This window comes from Podarcis liolepis, assembly GCF_965112155.1.
Source record: "Podarcis liolepis genome assembly, chromosome: 7".
NCBI classification, from domain to species: Eukaryota; Metazoa; Chordata; class Lepidosauria; order Squamata; family Lacertidae; genus Podarcis; species Podarcis liolepis.
In genome coordinates, this window is record NC_139561.1 from 58510831 (window position 1) to 58530036 (window position 19206).

The 19206-nt window shown below is 50.6% G+C and overlaps 1 protein-coding gene across 1 annotated transcript; it reads right to left on the reverse strand.

Moving 5' to 3' along the window:
* Positions 1 to 1911: 1911 nt before the first annotated feature.
* On the reverse strand, positions 1912 to 16666 carry ZC3H12A (zinc finger CCCH-type containing 12A). Its single transcript, XM_083511610.1, has 6 exons — positions 16461 to 16666; positions 15246 to 15806; positions 6118 to 6257; positions 4946 to 5180; positions 4321 to 4427; positions 1912 to 4170 (listed from the first exon to the last, which is right to left on the reverse strand). Exons 2-6 carry the CDS (start codon positions 15791 to 15793, stop codon positions 3203 to 3205), a joined length of 1998 nt encoding a protein of 665 aa, XP_083367736.1. The 5' UTR covers positions 15794 to 15806; positions 16461 to 16666; the 3' UTR covers positions 1912 to 3202.
* Between the last annotated feature and the right edge of the window lie 2540 nt (positions 16667 to 19206).

Genomic DNA, 19206 nt, shown 5'->3' on the forward strand with positions numbered 1-19206 from the left:
ATTTAGCTCCAGCATTACCCACTTTTGACTGGCAGGAGTTTCCTGCCATCTCAGGCAAAGTTGGCTCTTCTCTGCCACCCGCTCCTGTAATGGGAAGCGCCAGAGATTGGAACCTGGGACAAGCTGCAGACGGAGCACATGCCTGACCACCAGTGCTGTGGCTGTCCCTTGCAGGTTTTTGCCAACCTCTCCTCACAAGACGTCAACAGGCGAAGAGTTTCATCGTGGGTCACCAACATGGCACCCATGGGGTCACACGGCCCCTCAAGAGGCCTTGCCTGCCAACCAGAGTCCCATCCCCAGCACTGAAATTAGGCTTGGAAGCAGTTTCCTATTTCTATTCTTTTTTTCAGACTTGTGAGGGGGCACTTGGGGGTCCAGCTGGGGAGGGGAATTCTCTCTTCAGCTGAAAACAACCCTCTGCTCTTAGGGCACAACTCACACAGTTTCCCTCTTGGGTTTAAATTATGTTTATTTTTGAAGTAAGGAGGGACAGAAAATATTTGTCCAGATAAAACTTGATTAACCAATTCTGCTCTTTGTAGCTGAGCAGGAGGAGGAGGAGGAGGAGGAGGAGGAGGAGGAGGAGGAGGAGGAGGAGGAGAAGAAGAAGAAGAAGAAGAAGAAGAAGAAGAAGAAGAAGAAGAAGAAGAAGAAGAAGAGGAGTTTGGATTTGATATCCCCCTTTATCACTACCTGAAGGAGTCTCAAAGCTGCTAACGTTCTCCTTTCCCTTCCTCCTCCACAACAAACACTCTGTGAGATGAGTGAGGCTGAAAGACTTCAGAGAAGTGTGACTAGCCCAAGGTCACCCAGCAGCTGCATGTGGAGGAGCAGGGAAGCGAACCCAGTTCACCAGATTACAAGTCTACTGCTCTTAACCACTATACCACGCTGGCACTGGAGGCACACGAGGAGTCCTGGGCACTCAGAAGTTTGGTGACGAGCCCAACAGAGGTGGGACCCTTCTCACCATGCGCAGCAGAAACTCAGAAAAGTGGCTTTTGGAGAACTTTGAAGCCATTCAGTTGTTATGTCAGAACCTGAGAAGAGCTTGCTAGGTCAGGCCCATGGACCATCTGGTCCAGCATCCTGTTCTCCCAGTGGCCAACCAGATGCACCCATGGAAAGCTCACAAGCAGAACCCAAACACAAGAGCCCCCTCTCCTCTTGTGGTTTCCAGCAACTGGGGTTCAGAAGCATTGCTGCTTCCAACTGTGGAGGGCAGAGTGTAGCCATCATGGCTAGTAGCCACTGACACTCTTACATGAATTTGCCCATTCCTCTTTCAAAGCCATCCAAGTTGGCAGCCCTCACTGCCTCCAGTGGGAGTGAGTTCCATGGTTTAAGTTGGAGAGGCAGGGCTCCATTTCATGACTTGAGAGCTGCTGTTAAGAGTTTGGGGTGGAAATGGAGAGAATGTCTTTCTTAGCATCTTGCAGCAAACACACACACACACACACACACACACACAGGCCTCACAGGGGCTTCATGGGCCACGCCTGGAATGATGCAGGAGTCCAGGATTTCTCAGCCACACCCTCCCCTCTTCCATGACAGAGGAAACAAGCCCTAGGGGCAGCATAGGCGAGTCAGGAGGGGAGCCACAGAAATTGCCTCTCACCCTCCTGCTTCTACCTGAAGGCACCTTGCTTCAGCAGCAGTGGGTTCCAACCATTGACAGCCAGTGTGGTGTAGTGGTTAGAGTGTTGGACCAGGACCTGGGAGACCGGGGTTCAAATCCCCTCTTGGCAATGAAGCTCACTGGGTAAACATCCACAGCCACTGCCTTTCTAGTTCACAGGGTTGCTGTGAGGATGCAATAGGAGGAGAATCACATATGTCACCTTCAGCCCCTTGGGAGGAAAAGTGGAATATACAATTGCAACAAATAAATTAAGGGGACGAGAGTGATGTGAACAACCAGGACCTTTTATTTGTGCATCACAATCGGTTGTTATTGCTTCAGAGAGAGAGAGAGAGAGAGAGAGGAGAGAGAGAGAGAGAAGAAGAAGGAGGAGGAAGAGGAAAAGGAAGAAGAAAGATCACAAGACATTCCAAAGTGTTTTTACTGTTCCATGCACTTTAAAACAGCCCACTCCTAATTATGGGACAGCGACCTCAGAAGGAAGGAAAACCAGCATCATCCAGGAATCCCATCCCATTAAAAACCAAACTCTTACGTAATTTACAAAATGTGCAAAGTTATAAGATTACAAACAATAGTTAAAAAGCATTTTGCTTACTAACATGAAACACCACTGTTCCGTGATGTATCATAATATAACCAGGCATACGGGGTTTTCTGGGTCCAGGTGGCTCTTGCAGCACACGGTGCTAGCCTGGCTGACCCATCCCTTTGGCACGTGGGAGAAGGAAGGAGCAGGTCACAGCAATCCCTTCCCCCCAGAAAAACCCACTCACGGGGCAGGGGGTCTTGTGCTCTGCTCTCTCCCTTCTGCCAGCTGCCACCTGGGATGGCTTCAGCGTCAACCACTAGAAGGACCACACGGAAGAATACATAACGTATACAGAGGGATACAATATGCATCAACAGATCAACTGCTCCTGTCCTGCAAGTGAATCACACACTTTATTTTTTAAAAAATATATAAGCAGGAACCAGGAGCAATTGCTATATATTCATTACCGAAAGTATCTATAACCGTTAATATCGGACTTGCCAGTCACCAAGACTGGGCCGCTAGAGGAGTAGCGAGCACTGAACTCTCCACCCCATATCGAGAGATGCCTCCTCCTACAGTTCTGGAGGTCAGGGGAGTGTGGGCGCCCTTTGAAAGCTGGGAGAAGGCAGAAGGGCAGTCAGAGCACAGGCAGTGCTCTCACGGCTTCCAGTTGTCAGAAGTTTTTTGTTTTTTTTAAATCACAGCAAAGTTATGGGAGAGCCTGTGATCCCCTTTTGCCAACTTCACCCTTGCCCGGATGTGCCATTGCTCTTATGGGAAGAACAAGCCTTGCCTCTGAACAAACACTTGAAGGGGAGGGGAAAAGTTGTCCCTCCCCATCCTAATTACTCACTGGCCCGTTCAGGCCTCAAAGCTTCAGCTGGTGTTTGGGAAGGACCTTCCCAGGGGAATCGCCAAATTATAAAAGTTGGAAGGGACACTATGGGTTATCTAGTCCAACCCCCTGCAAAGAGGACTTCCTCCCTCCAGGGCCCAACCATTGCTTTCCCTCCACCTCACACCCCGGGGTTTTGGGACTTGTAAGTGAGGATTTCGGCGGCAAGCTTCTGGGGGTCGAGAAGCTGCGGGAAGCGGCTCATGACCGCGTCCACCAGGTGAGGGTGGAAGATCCCGCACAGGCGGGTGTGCACGTTGGCACGCTCCTTGGCAAAGTGGTCTGTTGCGGCCCACTGGCAGGAGGCCTTGTCGTAGGGCAGCTGGTGGCCCCTCAGCCCCTCCCTGGGGGCTGTTGGCTGGTAGGGCTCAGACCAGTACTTGGGCCCCAGAGAAGCCCTCGAGTCAGCAGGCAGACTGTATCCGGGCAGGGAGGGAGGGAGGGCCCTGGCAGAGGAGGAAGGCACCTCTGGGTTGTAGGGCAAGAAGCCAGTGCCTGAGCCCGCAACAGACTTGTGGTAGCCCTGGGGCTGGTAGTAGTTGTAGCTATTTGACTCAGGGCCCAGAGGGTGCGGGTAAGTGGGCCTCTGCCCCCTGCAGTGGTGGGGGTGAGAGCTATGGCTGCCTGGGGGGCTGGGCCACATCTCGGACAGCTGGCTCTCCAGGGAGCCGATGCCAGAGTCAAACTGCTCCTGAGACACGTAGGAGAGGGAGTCCATGTGGGGAGAGGCAGGAGGTGGCGGCTGGTACCACTCTGGAGGCCGGTAGGTGCCACCGCCGCTGCTCTTATGAGGGGCCCCTTTGAGCAGGAGGTGTGTGGGGCCTTCCCCGTGCTTGGCTTTGTGGGTGGAGCTTTTCTTGTCCACGGAAGCCTTCTGAAAGGGGGTCTTCTCACTCTCGGGGGGTAGGGAGCCCAAGGCTTCCACCTGGGAGGGCCGCCGGCTCCCCCTCTCCTCCTTGGAAGTTGGCACGCCCCTGGTTGGAGAGAGCCTGGCGTTGGCGCGGAGCTCATCAGCCACGGAGCGCTGCAGCTGGTTGAGGCGCTCTGGGTGGTAGAACTTGCACTTGACGCCATAGGTGCATTTCTTCCCTGGAAAGGGAAGGGAAAAGGGGTTGAATGTGGGGCAGAAGTACTGTAGGAAAAATGGAAAACCCTCCAGGCCCAGAGAGAGAGAGAAAGAGAGGGAGAGAGTTTGGTGCCAGGAGTGGGTGAATGGAGAGTGGAAGAAAACAGTCTTACCGTAAGGGCACTGCTGTTTCTTGTGCTCAGGAACCACCGGCTTTTTCCTCAGAAAGTTGTCCAGGCTGGGTCCATGACGCCCAAGGGGATCATCAGGAAGCATGAACCTGGAGGCAGGCAGCACACACCTTGGTCAAGAGCAGTCGTTCCCAGAGGCCATGATTCTCCCCCTCCCACCACAGCCAGCGACAGACAGAAAACCCAAATGGCCCCTGAAAAGAAAAAAAGGGTTGTAGTTCCAACTTCTTCGGGGAGGTGTTTCCCCTGCCCCCCCTCCGGCTTGTGCCCACGAGTAATCACTGAGAAAGCCCAGCTCCTTGCCATGCCCACCCAAACCTTTTGCACGGATGGGGCAGTGTATTTTGGTTCTGCTGTCCCTGGAGATGAATAGGGCACTGGGGTCCTACTCCTGGCCACCACCACACCTTCTGACCCAATTCTCCACTGACCAAGTCTAGCTTCCAAGGCCCTACCAGGCATGCTGCTGTCCTCGCCCCAAATAAAGCTTATCTTGGCAGCCATGTAGGCTGGACACTCCAGAGAGTTCCTCATCTCTTCTCTCCCATTCTGTGTCCAGCCACATTCTCCCCCCAGTCCAATTTCCTTGAGCGCTCAAGGGACCTACTTGTCATTGACGAACGAGTACATTAGCAGACGCTTCTCGATGAACTTCTTCCACTCGGGCCGCTCCGCCTGCAGGTCTCGGTAGACGTCGTTGGAGACCACGATGCCGTCCGACTCGTAGGCCAGCTTCACGATGAAGCGGTCGTCGTAGCAGACCACCCGCTTGCCCCCCACGCGCCGGGAAGGCGTGAAGACAAGGATCCTCTTCTCCTCAAGCTCGCGGAGGATGTGCTGGTCTGCAACAGGACACACCAAGGTCACCCTCTGCCCAAGACAGCTCTTGGAAGGGCCAGGCATTTGCGGAACAATTCGTGATCAAGCCAAGCTGGCAGGAGGCTGGGGGAAGCCAACTCTCAAGAGCCGGAAACTGACAGACACAGCCTGACCTAGGTAACACTGCCTGCTGCTCACACCCCCAAGCAGTTTTGTTCCATTCCCACCCAAATGAGAGCTTTCCCTCTTTCTCTCACTCAGATGCCACATCACACCCTACAGATTTGTCTGATTTGAACCCTCCTCTTGGGACATGCAATGCGGGTGTGTGTGGAGGGAACCCAAATTAAAGCAAGTCTTAGAGATGAAATGTCCAGAGTCACGAACCTTTAACGTAGGAACATATGGTGAGCCTGCTGGATCAGGCCAATGGCCTATCTAGCCTGGCATCCTGTGCTCACAGTGGCCAACCAGAAGCCCCAACGGGAAGCTCACAAGCAGGACTGGAGCACAAGAGCCCTCACAGGAGGTTGGGAGAACAAGTTCCATAGTTTAATGATGCTCTGTCTGGAAGACTTTCTTTTCTTTTACCTTTCCTGAATCCTTGCCATTAGAACTTGCCGTAGCAAGGAAAGCTGATAGCGCTTCGGGAAAATGTTCAGAGTGGGATTGTGGAGTGTTTCTGGAGGGGAGTTCTGACCCTGGTGCATCTCGACAACCTTCTGGTCAGGTAGAGGCAATTCAGGGCAACCCAAGAGGCAACCAGGGTGACTATTTGGGTGGGACAGCCAAGCCTCACCTGACATTTCAAAGTATGTGGGGTGGAGGGTGGGCAAGGCAGAGGAGTCAGCCCTGATCTATCCCATCCAGTGCATTCAGTCATCAGCTCAATGTCAAATGAAAACAGACACTCCCCTTGCTATCAACCTACTTAACTGTGTCCATGTGCTCAACGCATACCTGTGATTGGGACGTCAGGCCTCGGCTGCTCCTTCCTCCAGGATGGCACAAAGACAGTGATGTCTGTGTGTCCTCGGTCAAGGAACCACTTCACCGCCAGAAAGATGCCCTGGCAGGAGAAGACATCTTTGTCCCCATGGCTGCAAAGATACAAAGATTGACAGGTTCAATGTTCAGGTTCCCACGTGACCTGTGTGTCATGAAGGCAGAAGAAACCTCAGAGGAGATCCACTGGGCAAACTCTGTGCCCTGCTATTATTTGAAGCCAAAACTCACAAGGAGATGCTGAACATCCATGACCTTCCCCCTGCCGCCGCCATCCTTCCCCACCCCACTGGGATGCCCCTTGTCCTCATTATTGGAGCGAACATTCCTTAAGTTAAATGTTGAATTCAGCCCTGCCACCCAGTCCAGCAACCCCTAAGAAGAGCTAGCAGGATCAGGCCAGTATCCTGTTCTCACAAAGGCCGGCCAGATGCCTGCGGAAAACCCGCTAAAGGACCCAGGTGCAAGAGCCCTCTCCCTTCCTCTGGTTTCCAACAACTGGGATTCATTGCTGCTTCTGAAGGCAGAACATAGCCATCATGGTTAGTGGCCCTCTATAGCCCTCTCTGCCATCATGGTTTATAAATGATACAGATACACAAAACAATGCGAAACAAAAATAAATAAATCTTATTCTTTTGAAAAACAGCTCCTCTGAAAATATGTTTTTATGTGTGTCGGGGGGGGGGGTTGGGGGAATCACAAGAAAAGTCTACTGGATCAGCTAATGGCGCAAGTAGTCCAGCATCCTCTTCTCGCACTGGCCAACCAGATACCCATCATGGGAAACTTGGAAGCAGGATTCAAGCATGAGAGCACCGTCCCCTCCTGTGGTTTCTAGCAGCTGGTATTCAGAAGCATTGCTGCCCTCTTGACTGTGGAGGCAGAACATAGCTATCCTGACTAATAGCCCGCTCTTTTGAGTGGAAGAGGTCTGTTAAAGCACTTTTGGACACTGCGAGCCCTGGATCTCATCCTCAGCGTGCCCTTCACTGCCTGCTCTGCCCTTTTGCCATTTGCACCAGCCTCCCCCCTCCCAATCCCTTTTGTTCTCTTCCTGCTCAAATTAGCTCTCTGGAAACGGTCTCCGGGTTAATGTACAACATCATCGCTGATAAGTTGAGGTATGCAGTGGATACGGATTGAGCTCCTGCAGGAACTAATCTGGGTAACACAGGGCAGACTTTTCTCGCCAACTAAGTACCTTTTCCAAGAGGAAGTGGAAAGGGGGAGTTGGGAGAGGAATCTGTCCTTCCCAATGCAAATCTTTCCAGTTGGGGGCTCAAGGACATGCACATGCAAAGTTTTCTAACTGCACCTAAACCAAGGAAAGCGGCTTTGAATGCCAGGAGTGCTCAAACCCTCCCAAACTCGTAAACGGGGGTCTCCCCTTCGGCATGCACAGAGCACAGACTCTTCCCTGTGGAGTCACTGCATCTGGCAAACCTCTTCCCCGCCCACAACTCTGACATGGAGGGGGCAGAACTTCCAGATCCCAGCCTCTCCCACAAGAAGCAGCCAGATCAGATGCTCCTCTCTGGGCAACAGTCCAGCGCCACCAGCTTACGTTCCCTGGGCAGTTTCATCAGAGGGTGAAATCCACTTCCTGTTCAAGGCCTTTGTGCAATTAGCACGTGCGCCAAGCAGGAAGGAAAAAAAGGACCCAGGAGCAGTGAAGCTGAGAAATGCTCCCCCATAATGCAAGTACGGTAATATTTGCACAGGCTGAATATGCTAATTCCTTCTGGCAGAAAGAAATGCTCCCATAGCTTTTTGATCACCCACACCCCAAAAGATTTAAATTAGGGGTCAGGTGGGGATGATCATAGGATCACAGGTTTGGAAGGGACCCCGAGGGTCATCTTGTCTGACCCCTTGCAACGTAGAAATAATCACAGCTAAAGAAATCCTTGACAGAATTCCTGACGGGAAGAAAATATGACTTTCTACTAAGAGAGTGCCTTATATTTTAATGGGGCGCTGATGTCTTTCCCACCCAGAGCTTCCTGTTATGATCATGGTTTCTAGAAGCTGGCCTTTCCAAAGCAAGAGAGAAACAGGAGGAACCTCAGGAAGCCACACCTGCCCTGGGTGCCCCTGCTGGTTCCAAGGTCTCCGTAGCCACAGGGCAGGCAGGATGCTTCAGGGCCCCTTTTCCAAAAGGGCTCAAGGAAGGATCGGCAGCGCTTGTTTATCAGCTGGCTTCCTTCCTGCAGGTTCTCTGGGGAGTTCGCGAAATAGAGCTTCAGACACAATGATGTAATGATAGAATGCAATGTAATATCTATTTCTAAGCCTGAAGGGCACCCAAGCCTGGGAGAATGATGTCTGGCAACAAAAAGACCCCCTCCAAACACCAGGCAGGTCTCTTTGGGAAACATGTTCTATAGCCAAGGGGCCACAACTGCAAAGCTCCCTCAGAGCATCAGAAGAGGTGCATAGCACTGAAATCAAGGCCTGCCCAATGAACAGGTGGATCCTTTTTCTACAGCTAGGTAAAGCCCATCAGCCCTCGGAAGGAGGCCAGCTAATCCAAACATCAACCCCCATATCATGCAAGCAGTCAATTGAGAGAATTGCTTTCAAAAAAACAGTTCCTTTCCCTCCCTTTCTTGCCATGCAATGACGATTCTGCTTGCAGAGAGACCAGCGCCTGCCTGTGACCAAGTCACCTGTCCCCTTATCTCAGAAAATTGATTTATTTATTGCGTTTATATCCTCATTTGTAGGATGCTCTCGCCAGGGAGGTTCGGCTGGTTCATTACACACCTTTAGGCACCGGGCAAAAATGTTGCTCTTTAACCAGGCCTTTGGCTGATTGACATCCAATGCCCTTTTAAAATGTGTGTGTGGGGTTTATTGGGTTGTTTTTGTTTTTATTTCTATAATGTATTTGGTGTTTTTATTTGTGATTTTATGTTGTAACTGCCATGAAACATGTGGGTATAGGGTGGTATATAAATTTAATAAATAATAAAATAAACAATAATAATAACATACTTTTTTCTCCAAGGAGCTCAAGGTGACATGTACATTGTCCTCCCCCTCCTCACTTAATCCCCACAACAACTCTCTGAGGTAGGTGAGGCTGAGAGGCAGTGACTGGCCCAAGGCCACCTGGTGAGCTTCATGGCTGAGTGAGGATTCGAACCCTGGTCTCCCAAGTCCTAGTCCAACACACTAACCACTACACCACACTGTAACACACTAACACACTACACATCACAGTGGTGAGATTACTCAGCCATGATTCCGAATCGGGTGCCTAGCCCATCTTCACTATATGATGCTCACATCTCTGTTATTCCCAAGCCCATTAAAGACCACATTAGCTGTGCATATTATAGGCCAATCTCCTTAATGAATGTAGATGCCAAGGTATTAACAGAAATCCTTGCTAACAGATTTTAGGCTGTTTGTATAGCTAGATCAGGCGGACTTTATTTGCCAAAGGCAGGGAACAGATGATTTAAGCTGGTAGCAAATCTTTGTTTCTTTTTTAAAAAAGAACTGATGGGCTGCAACTATTTTTCCTGATGCTGGAAAAGTGTTTGATAAAATATATTGGTAGTTTATTTCTGTAACTTTGAAAAAAATGTGCGTTTCCACAGGAATTTATGAATTGGAGTAGAACCTTACACCTCTATCTCCCTAGTCCCAGGTGGACTTGACAAACGGAATTCATTTGAGTGAGTTTGGTATAGAGAGGGCTACAAGGCAGGGCTAATCTCTTTCACCCGTTATATTCATGGTTAGTGCCATTACGGTGTGCAATTTGCCAGAACAGGGAAGACACTCCTGGTTTGGTGCATGAAAAAACTGGAATTTAAAGCAGCTATGTATGCAGATGACTGATTATTACAGTATTTATTATTAGCAGACTCCAATAGTCTATATAAACTAATAAAATCTATTAATTTTTGCCTAATTTCTGCCTATAAAATGAATTATTTAAAATCCAAATTCATGCCACTATTAAGTTATCTGGTTTATGTGACTAACTGGCAATTTTGTCGGTACCCAGAGGTAACATATTTCAGTATTTTGGATCCTAGAGATATTTCTCAATTAATTAAACTGAATTTAAACAGACCGATGACAGAGATGACTCTTGATTTGGAAAGATGGGCTTGGACTTGGTATTTGGGATAAGGTTAATATGCTTGAATTGAATATTTTGCCACAGATAATTGATGTGCTTTGTAGTATTCCTTTAGATATTCCCCAAGTGTATTCACACGGGTTTAATGTGGCATTTTGGGAAGTTTATTTGAGAGGGACCTCTCAACTTCATTTCTCACTTAAAAAGATGAAGCTGCCAATATTGGAAGGAGGATTTCATTTTCCACATCATACTTTACGTCATAAGACAAACCTTTTAGCTTATGCAAATGTAAATCTCTTTTTCTGCAAGTACCACGCACCCCCCCCCCACATGGGTAGTTTTGGAGATGACCTACTTGGCACCCCTGTATGGATGGCTGGTGCTTGGACATGGAGCTTTAAAGCATGGACTGTGCCTGTAAAACACAGAGGAAAGGTAAGTGTGGATAATCCCTCAGTGCAAGGTGCTCTAATGCAGGCATAGGCAAACTTGGCCCTCCAGATGTTTTGGGACTACAACTCCCATGATCCCTAGCTAACAGGACCAGTGGCCAGGGATGATGTGAACTGTAGGCCCAAAAGATCTGGAGGGCAGAGTTTGCCTATGCCTGCTCTAATGGTAGAGGAGGAAAAGCAACATTAAGAACATAAGAAGAGCCTAGTGGACCTAATGTTCTATCTAGTCCAGCATCCTATCTAGTCTAGCCAAACAGGTGCTCCAAAGGGAAACCTGCAAGCAGGATTCAAGCACAGGAGCACTTTCCCTTCCTGCAGTGTCCAGCAACTGGGATTCAGATGCACTGCGGAGTCCAGCTGTGGACTCAGCCATCATGGCGAGGAGCCATCAAGAGACCTCTCTCTCTCCATGAATTTGTCTAATCCTCTTTCAAAACCATCCAGTTGGATATCATCCTAGAGCGAATGTTTTGAATAATTTCTTTTATGTAACTGACAGACGGAAAATAGAAAGTCCTTTTAATTCTTTCTCCTTCTCTCTCTTTTTCTTTGGTGCCCTCTGCTCTGGGCCATTATTGGGGTCCAAGGATTACACACACATGAAGGCAGTGGATGGCTGGTAGAAGAACCATGAGTGAGAGGCAGGGAAGGGAAGATCTCCCAGGGTGAGAGGCAGGGGGTATAAAGGAAAGCTCCCAGGTGGGAGCTGGGAGGGTCTACCACTTTTTGTGAGCAACAAGAGCTGCCTTTGAGAGAGGACTCTGCATTTTCTTTTCTTTTCTCTTCCTCTGTTTTTGTTTTTAGTTAGATTAGGTTTCTAAAATCTTATTGTATTATGAAATAGTTTTAACAAAATCTTATAAAAATATCCATCCATCTATCTAATCAGGAGAAATGTCAACTTTCCAGGGGCTCCCTCTCACCTCCTCCAAACCCTTTGACACTAAACCTTCTTGAAAGTTGACAGTAGAGAGAAAGAGAGAGTAAATATTAAAATACGGAATAGTATTATGGGAAGCAAATCCCACAAGTCAAAACTGAAACTTTCTTGAGGATCTAAGAGCAACTAACTACCAAACCCTCTTCTCCTTATTGCAGCTGCTGGAGAAAATTTGCATGCTGTTTCCTAGAAGCCTCGTGTGGAACGGCTTGCGAAGGAGCTCAGCAGACTCATCTGATGTGGCAACAACTGTGAAAAATTCCCTTAGAAGGAAGTGGAGGCCAGTTCTCCTCCACTCACCCCTCTGAGATTTGCATATAGTTGCCTTGAGTATTATCCAGGGGAGGGTGAATCAAGAACGAACACAGCAGTTCGTCATTCCACTCTGAACAGGAAGCTGGCTGTGAAACTGCCCTGCTCTTCCTGGGTCCTGGTGGCTGCTTGCTTATATAAAAATAGCAAGGCAAAAAACAAACAAACCTTAGAAACAAAACAAATTAACAGCACACTTGTGTAGGACTTGAATTCCCCTCCACCCTGCTCCTTTAGGAGGGTCTGATGGATAGGAGGCAGGCAATAAAAACCCTGAAACCTTAACTGTGATCAAGGAGCAAATGAGGGTAGCAACTGCTGCTTGCCCATTTCCACCATAAGAAAATAAATAGGCCCTTGCTGGATCAGGCCAGTGGCCAATCTAGTCCGACAGCAGCTGACCAGATGCCCTAATGGGGAACCAGCAAGCAGGACCCGAGTGCAAAAACCCTCTACCCTCCTGTGGTTTCCAGCAACTGGGATTCAGAACCATGGCTGCCTCTAACTGTGGAGAATAGCCATCATGGCTAGCAGCCCTCTCCTCCAGGAATTGGTCTAATTCTCTTTTAAAGCCATCTGGGTTGGTGGCCATCACTTTCTCCTGTGGGAGTGAGTTCCACAGTTTAACTATGCCAAGTTTCTAACAGCACCAGTGCCTTGGGGCAAAGGGGGCAGGAGGTATCTGAACACTACAGTAAGGATGCTGTGCAGCTGCCTATTGGGGTGTGGGGGGACGCACACACTATGATCCCAGAATGAATTAAGATGCCATTCTCACCTCCACTACCCTGACCAATGTTAGAACTTCTAACAGGCTCTCAACCTCACTAGGCCAGGTGAGGAAAAGCTCTCTCCCTTTGAAGGGCTGCAAGGATGTCCCTATTCTAGCAGCTAACTCTCAAATCAGCACTGTTTTCCTGGGGGACTTCTCCAAATTCAGAGAACATCCAGCATGAACTGTGTACAGTCATACCTCGGGCTGAAGCAGCTTCAGGTTGTGCGTTTTCGGGTTGTGCTCCGCGGTGACCCGGAAGTAACAGAGCGTGTTACTTCCGGGTTTCCCCGCTCACGCATGCACAGACGCCCAAAATGACGTCACGTGCATGTGCAGAAGCGGTGAATTGCGACCCGTGCAGATACGGGTTGCGTTCGCTTCAGGATGCGAACGGGGCTCCAGAACGGATCCCGTTCGCATCCAGAGGTACCACTGTATATTCTCTGCTACAAGGGTACTCCAGAATCAATCACACCGAATTTGGCATTCCAGAATCGTGGCTTTCAAAACCAAAGAGCACCAGCTCATAAGTAATCGAGAAAAAGGTTTTCTCTCATTGGCAGGAACATGAGAGTTTGCCAACGCTTAACTTCTTAAATGACTGGCAAGTGCTTAAATCTGTCAACAAGCTACAGCCAGTAACTTGGAAGTTGCTTCCCCAAATTCCACAGTTGAGGGGGGGCACTTTGGGTATCAAGTAAAGGGAATACACTCAGCTTATAGTTTACTCAAAGAGGCACTCCCCACATTATTCTCATTCTCTGTTTTTCCTGGCCACAGGCAGACTCCAGGAAGGAGCGCTGACACAAATAAAGGTTTTAGGATTCTTTTGCTCAGGGTGCCTTCAAGAGAGGGGCTACAGCCAGGCCCTCTCTGCAGTGGCCCTGAGGTGCTTCTGGGAAAGGGGCATTTTGGGTCCTGGAAACTTAGGAATCAGCACAAAGGGTAGTTTTGAGGCAAGTGTTTTATGCTCTCTTAATAACTGGAAGGTTATAGGCGGGGTGGGTGGGTTAAAACAAGCAAACTAGCAGGGACAAATCTGCCCCAAGACATGCCCAGAACTCCTGCAGGGGGAAACTGGCCTTCCTACCCCACAGTTGCTGCCTCTTCCACCTGAGAAACACCCCCCTCCACCTGCTGCACCCCTTTGAAACCAAACCAAACCAAACCAAACCAAATCAAATCAAATCAAATCAAATCAAATCAAATCAAATCAAATCAAATCAAATCACAGCTCTTAGATGAGCAACAAGCACAAGAGAGAAATGATCACTATACAGCAGGGAACCTGCTTGGTCAGATGCTTCCTTACCAGCATAATTCCGTCATAGAAATCCAGAAATCAGTGTTCCAACTTGTCTGTGAAAGAATGAACAAGCTACCTGTATGCTGCCACCACCTCTTTTAACCCTGGAGTAAAATTAACTTGCCAGGCAGATTCCTGGGCTTGAAACTTAATGTTAAAAAAAGTTAGGTAACTCTCCTCTCAGTGGAAGGGTTGCTGTTTCAGGAGGCTAACATCTTTGCCATCAGTTCCTCTCCACTTCCCATCTGCAGCTGCTTCCGCCCCATCCCTCAGGAGCAGAGACCCCTGGATTGTATCACCCACTGTCTGGGGACAAGATATGATACAATAACCGCGCACCACACCACACCACACCAGATCGCCATTGTAATTTTTGCCTGGATTTCATTGTCGAACTGGGGAGACTACCTCAGCTGACAAGAAGGACATAAATATAAGACCACCATATCTACATAGGGCAGGATCTTGCCCTCTGGACAAACCAGGACACACAAACACAGGCCTTTCCCCCACAGCAAGGCAAAGGATCCTGCCCACAGCGAGAGGAACAAAAACATACAAACTTGTAGCACTAGGCCCTCCCCTTGCTTAAGGAGGTGGACGTGTTGGTTCTCAAGCGGCTTATTTCTTGCAAAACAGCAGAGCATGGCTTGCCAGCTGTGCAACACGGGTCCTGAGCAATCTCCCTTGCACCCGAGGCCTTTCATATGGCTGGAGGCTGGAAGAGGAGCAGGTCAGAACCTCTGCCCGCTCCCACCAGTTCCAAGCGCCACAATAACAACTCTTGCCCCATAACTCCATGGTCAGAAGGAGAGAAAGCCTGCCCCCTTTCCTCAGGCACAGGAAGGAACTTGACAGCGTGAAAAAACCAAACAACCACCCTGCTTTTCAGAGCCATGTGACATCAAGCTCTGTCAACGCCCCACGAGCCAGTCATGAAACCACTACAGAGGGAAAGTACACAGAGATGGAGAGGATAGGCAAAGAACTAGGCCGCTCCCTAGAATATTGACATCTGGGCTTAAAAAGAACAGCCAGGTTGGGCATTTAAGGTGTCACTCTCTGCTTATAGGATCATAGAACAGGGACCCAAAGGGCCATCTAGTCCAACCCCCTGCAAGGCAGGCGCCACAGTCCCAGCAAGCACCTCCCACGTGGGAGGGTACGAGCCACTACAGACAAGGCCCTACCTCATGGCCACGTTGCTCCCGTCAATGACGATGGGGCGCAAGTTCTCTCCGTCCTTTCCCTCTAGAGGTGCGGCACGCGTGGGGCTCTGGTTTGCTGCACCCCCTCGTGGGACCAGCGGTGCCTCGGGGGCATCCTGGGGCGCCTCAGCAGGGTCCCTCTCCCCCGTGGCCATTCCATGCTTGACCAGCTCCCCGAGGACCGTGTTGGTGTCAGCGTTCAGGCCGTGCTTCTGGAGGACAGCCAGGATCTGCTCCGAGGAGTAGCCCAGCTTGCGGAAGAAGTCCACTTTCATCTGCGTTTCGGTGCTGTCCTGCTCCAAGGAGCTCCACGACTCCAGGTCTGCGTCAGACTCCTCTGGGCTTGGGCCCTTCAGGCTCAGGTAGCCACTTTCCTGCATGGAGCTCTCTCCAGGCTCCTCCTGCCCACTGCCACCGAGGCACTTCGCTAAGGGCAGAGGCTCTGGCCAGTGGGCAAAGCCACCCGAAGGGGCGGTGGAAAGGCCGCCTAAGTTCATCCTTTTCTCCTCTGGGCAGAATCTGTTCCTCATTCACATGCCAGAGCTGCAAAGGAAAAGAGAGCAGCTGTTACAGCCAGACTTCAGGAGGGAGTCAGAGGTCCAGGCTGGAGCACTCCTGACTGCTTAGCCACAACTCAAGCGTGGGGTACAGGAGGCCCCATGGGACAGAAACAGGCAGCAGAGCCCCACTAAAGAATCTCGCCCACTTCCCAGTCATGTGCTTTCCCCAACCTCGATCCAGGAGGCACCTCCAGCCAGGGCTGCCCCACCTGGACCCAGGAACTCGCCACTTCCGCCCCGCCTCGGTTTGAGCGGAGTGGCTGGGGTGGGGGGTCGCTCCCGATCGCTCCTCGCCCCCAACGGAGACGCGCGGGGGGCAGAGTTCAACTCCTGCTCCGCCTAAGGAAGCCGAGGGCGCGGCCTCGCTCCCCACCCCCTCCGCTGTCACCTGCCGGCGCTCGTGACCTTGACGCAGCCCCGGCCAGACCAGCCGCCGCGGTGATGGGCGCGGGGCAGGAAGCGCCCCGTTTCCACCACCGTGGGGGCGAGGCAGCGCACCGGGGCGCCGCTCTAGGACACCCTTTTAAAGCCGGATCGCCCCTCCAGGACATCCTGGATTTAAGTTGGATTGTCCGCCCCCCCCCCAAAACAAAACAAAACAAAAGCCAGGCCAGGGGTGGCCAAGCGGGCTCCCTACCCGGCGCTTCGCCCTCGCCGCCGCTTCTTCCCCTCCTTCTCGCTCTCCAGCTCGGCGGGGCCCGCGCGCTCCTCCATGGGGCCGATGCGGGGCCGGCCGTGGCTGGTGTTTTATAGGGCGCCGGGCTGGTGGCAGCCGAGAGGCGAGGCGAGGCGGGGAGGAGCCGGCTGCCGCTTCCTGAACCGCCCTCCTCCCCGGTCCGCCCCGGCCCCCCGGCTCCGCCTCCAGCTCCTCCGACGGCGCGCAGCTAGGACGCGCGGGGGACCCATGGGTGCCTGGCAGCGCCGCGCGGAGCTGCCACCGTCGCGGGCGCGACTCGAGCTGGTTCCCGCGGCGGCCGCAGCTCCTGGCTCTTGTCGAGAGCGTAGCCCACCTCGCCGGGTTGTTGTGCGGAGGGACAAGGCCTAGTACGCCTGCCTGAATCGCAGTGGTCATTTCTTAGGTTGTAAAATTTATACACCACTTGATTGTGAAAGCAAAACAAAATCTCCAAGCTGTTTACCAGGAGAACAAAGCAAGATTACAGTATCAGTAAATGCAACTCTTTAAATTGTTGCTATTCGGATCTAAATCCCATAACAACTTGGGACCAGTTTGCCTGCGAGATCACCTTGCCCCACATGTGCCCACTCGACTGCTTCAATTTGACGCTGTTAAAGATGCCACATAATTCCCGTTCGACATTTGTAAGATATCAATCTCTTAGTGTGATGGTAGGCACCTACACTTAGGAACTCCCTGCCTGTTGAAAGCAGCATAATTATCATACACTTTATACACTTACTTGCCTTTTCTCTAAAAAAAGGCCCAAATGCTGTAGCCTTTCCACAGGGGAATTGCTCCAACCCCTTCAGACTATACAGTTGTGCCTGTTTTGCTGGTGTTGCATGTGCAATACATAGCATTTCAGAGAAAGCAACCCTGGGCGTACTAACTACATCATCATAACCACCTGATTGTGTGTATCTTTCCCAGCTGACCCAAGAGAAGGCAGCGTCGCATAGTGATTAGAATACTGGACTAGGACTTGGGAAAAACCAGAGTTTGAATACCTATTCCGCCATGAATACTGCTGGGCCAGTCACTCACTCTCAGCCTTACCTACCTCGCAGGGTTGTTATGGGGATTAACAAGGAGGGGGAGAAGCACTTTGAACTCCTTGGAGGAAAAGTGGGATAGAGAGGCAACAAGTTAGTAATACCCACCTGCCCTCCTGCCAGAAAGGAGAGTGAAAAGGGGGCAGGATGGGGAGGGGGGAAGATGTAGACCCATATGTGCCCCTGCAGCCTCTCCCCAACCTTGCCCAGGGCTCCTACTTCTGCCCTTGGAGGAGGCAAGAGTGAGGAAGTCTAGGGCAGGGAGCTTCTAAGACTGGCCTGAGAATATTTCGTAGCATTTGTTTATTTCAGATTGTAAATTGCCTTGGGTGCCGCGGTAGAGAGGCAGAATATAAATGCAACAAACAAACTTCACAGAAAAGCTTCTGCCACTCCAGTGTGTGAGACAGACAAAGGAAGGGAAGCTAATAGAGCCCACACTACACCCAGTGTGGTGTAGTGGTTAGAGTGTTGGACTAGGACCTAGGAGACTAGAGTTCGAATCCCCATAAACCATGAAGCTTACTAGGTGACCTCGGGGCCAGTCACTGCCTCTCAGCCTAACCTACCTCACAGGGTTGCTGTTGGGATTAAATGAGGAGGGGGATTTCCTTGAGTTCCTTGGAGGAAAGGTGAGATATAAATGAAATAAATAAGTACAGTAGACATAAAAATGCAGGAGATATATCCCACTTAGGGACGCGGGTAGCGCTGTGGGTTAAACCACAGAGCCTAGGACTTGCTGATCAGAAGGTCGACGGTTCAAATCCCCACGATGGGGGGAGCTCCCGTTGTTCGGTCCCAGCTCCTGCCAACCTAGCAGTTCAAAAGCACAAAGTGCAAGTAGATAAATAGGTACCGCTCCAGCGGGAAGGTAAACGGCGTTTCCGTGTGCTGCTCTGGTTCGCCAGAAGCGACTTAGTCATGCTGGCCACATGACCTGGAAGCTGTCTGTGGATAAACGCTGGCTCCCTCAGCCAATAAAGCGAGATGAGCACGCAACTCCAGAGTCGGTCACAACTGGACCTAATGGTCAGGGGCCACTTTACCTTTTTATATCCCACTTATGTTATAATCCTGAATGTGTTCTATTGGACTTTCCTGGTACTCCCTCCTTGGTACATGTGGGTTTGTGATTGCAGCAGCTATGCAAAAGAGTTAGACCCTTTCATATGCAGCCACCCCTTCCACTGATCTTATGCCCCCAAACACAGATGCCCCACCTCTCTCTGAAGCTCTTTCTGCATGTGCTTAATTTCAGGAGGCAGAGATTCTCCATGGTATTAATACTGGTGCAGAGAAGCACAAGCTTGGACTCCTTCGAGTGGAATTGATTTTGCTAGGCAGATGTGATTAAATTTGTACGAATCACAGCGTGAGTTCAGCAAGAGTGCAGGCGGGAGAGGCAGGCATAAGTTCGATGCTTTGCCCCAGGAGTTTAGCTGGAAGCATTTGCTTAGGAATGAAGGGCTGCAGACAGAGATTTGGGGAGGTGGGGTGGGGTGGGGAAAATGAGGAAGAAAGAGAACCATTCCGTACTTTAACTTATGAATTTTGGGCTGATATTTAACTACAACACAACACATGAAGGCAACTAACCAGGTGGTGCAATGGAAACAATGGAAGCTGCTCTAGGGAACCAGACCCTC

What these genes read in the sequence shown, in the direction of transcription:
- ZC3H12A (XM_083511610.1), bottom strand. Translation starts at nt 15,793, where the DNA reads ATGAGGAACAGATTCTGCCCAGAGGAGAAAAGGATGAACTTAGGCGGC. An exon ending in GGGAGCAACGTGGCCATGAG is followed by an intron (nt 6,258 to 15,245) that starts GTAGGGCCTTGT and finishes GTATCTTTGCAG; the next exon opens with CCATGGGGACAAAGATGTCT. An exon ending in GCCTGACGTCCCAATCACAG is followed by an intron (nt 5,181 to 6,117) that starts GTATGCGTTGAG and finishes GTCCTGTTGCAG; the next exon opens with ACCAGCACATCCTCCGCGAG.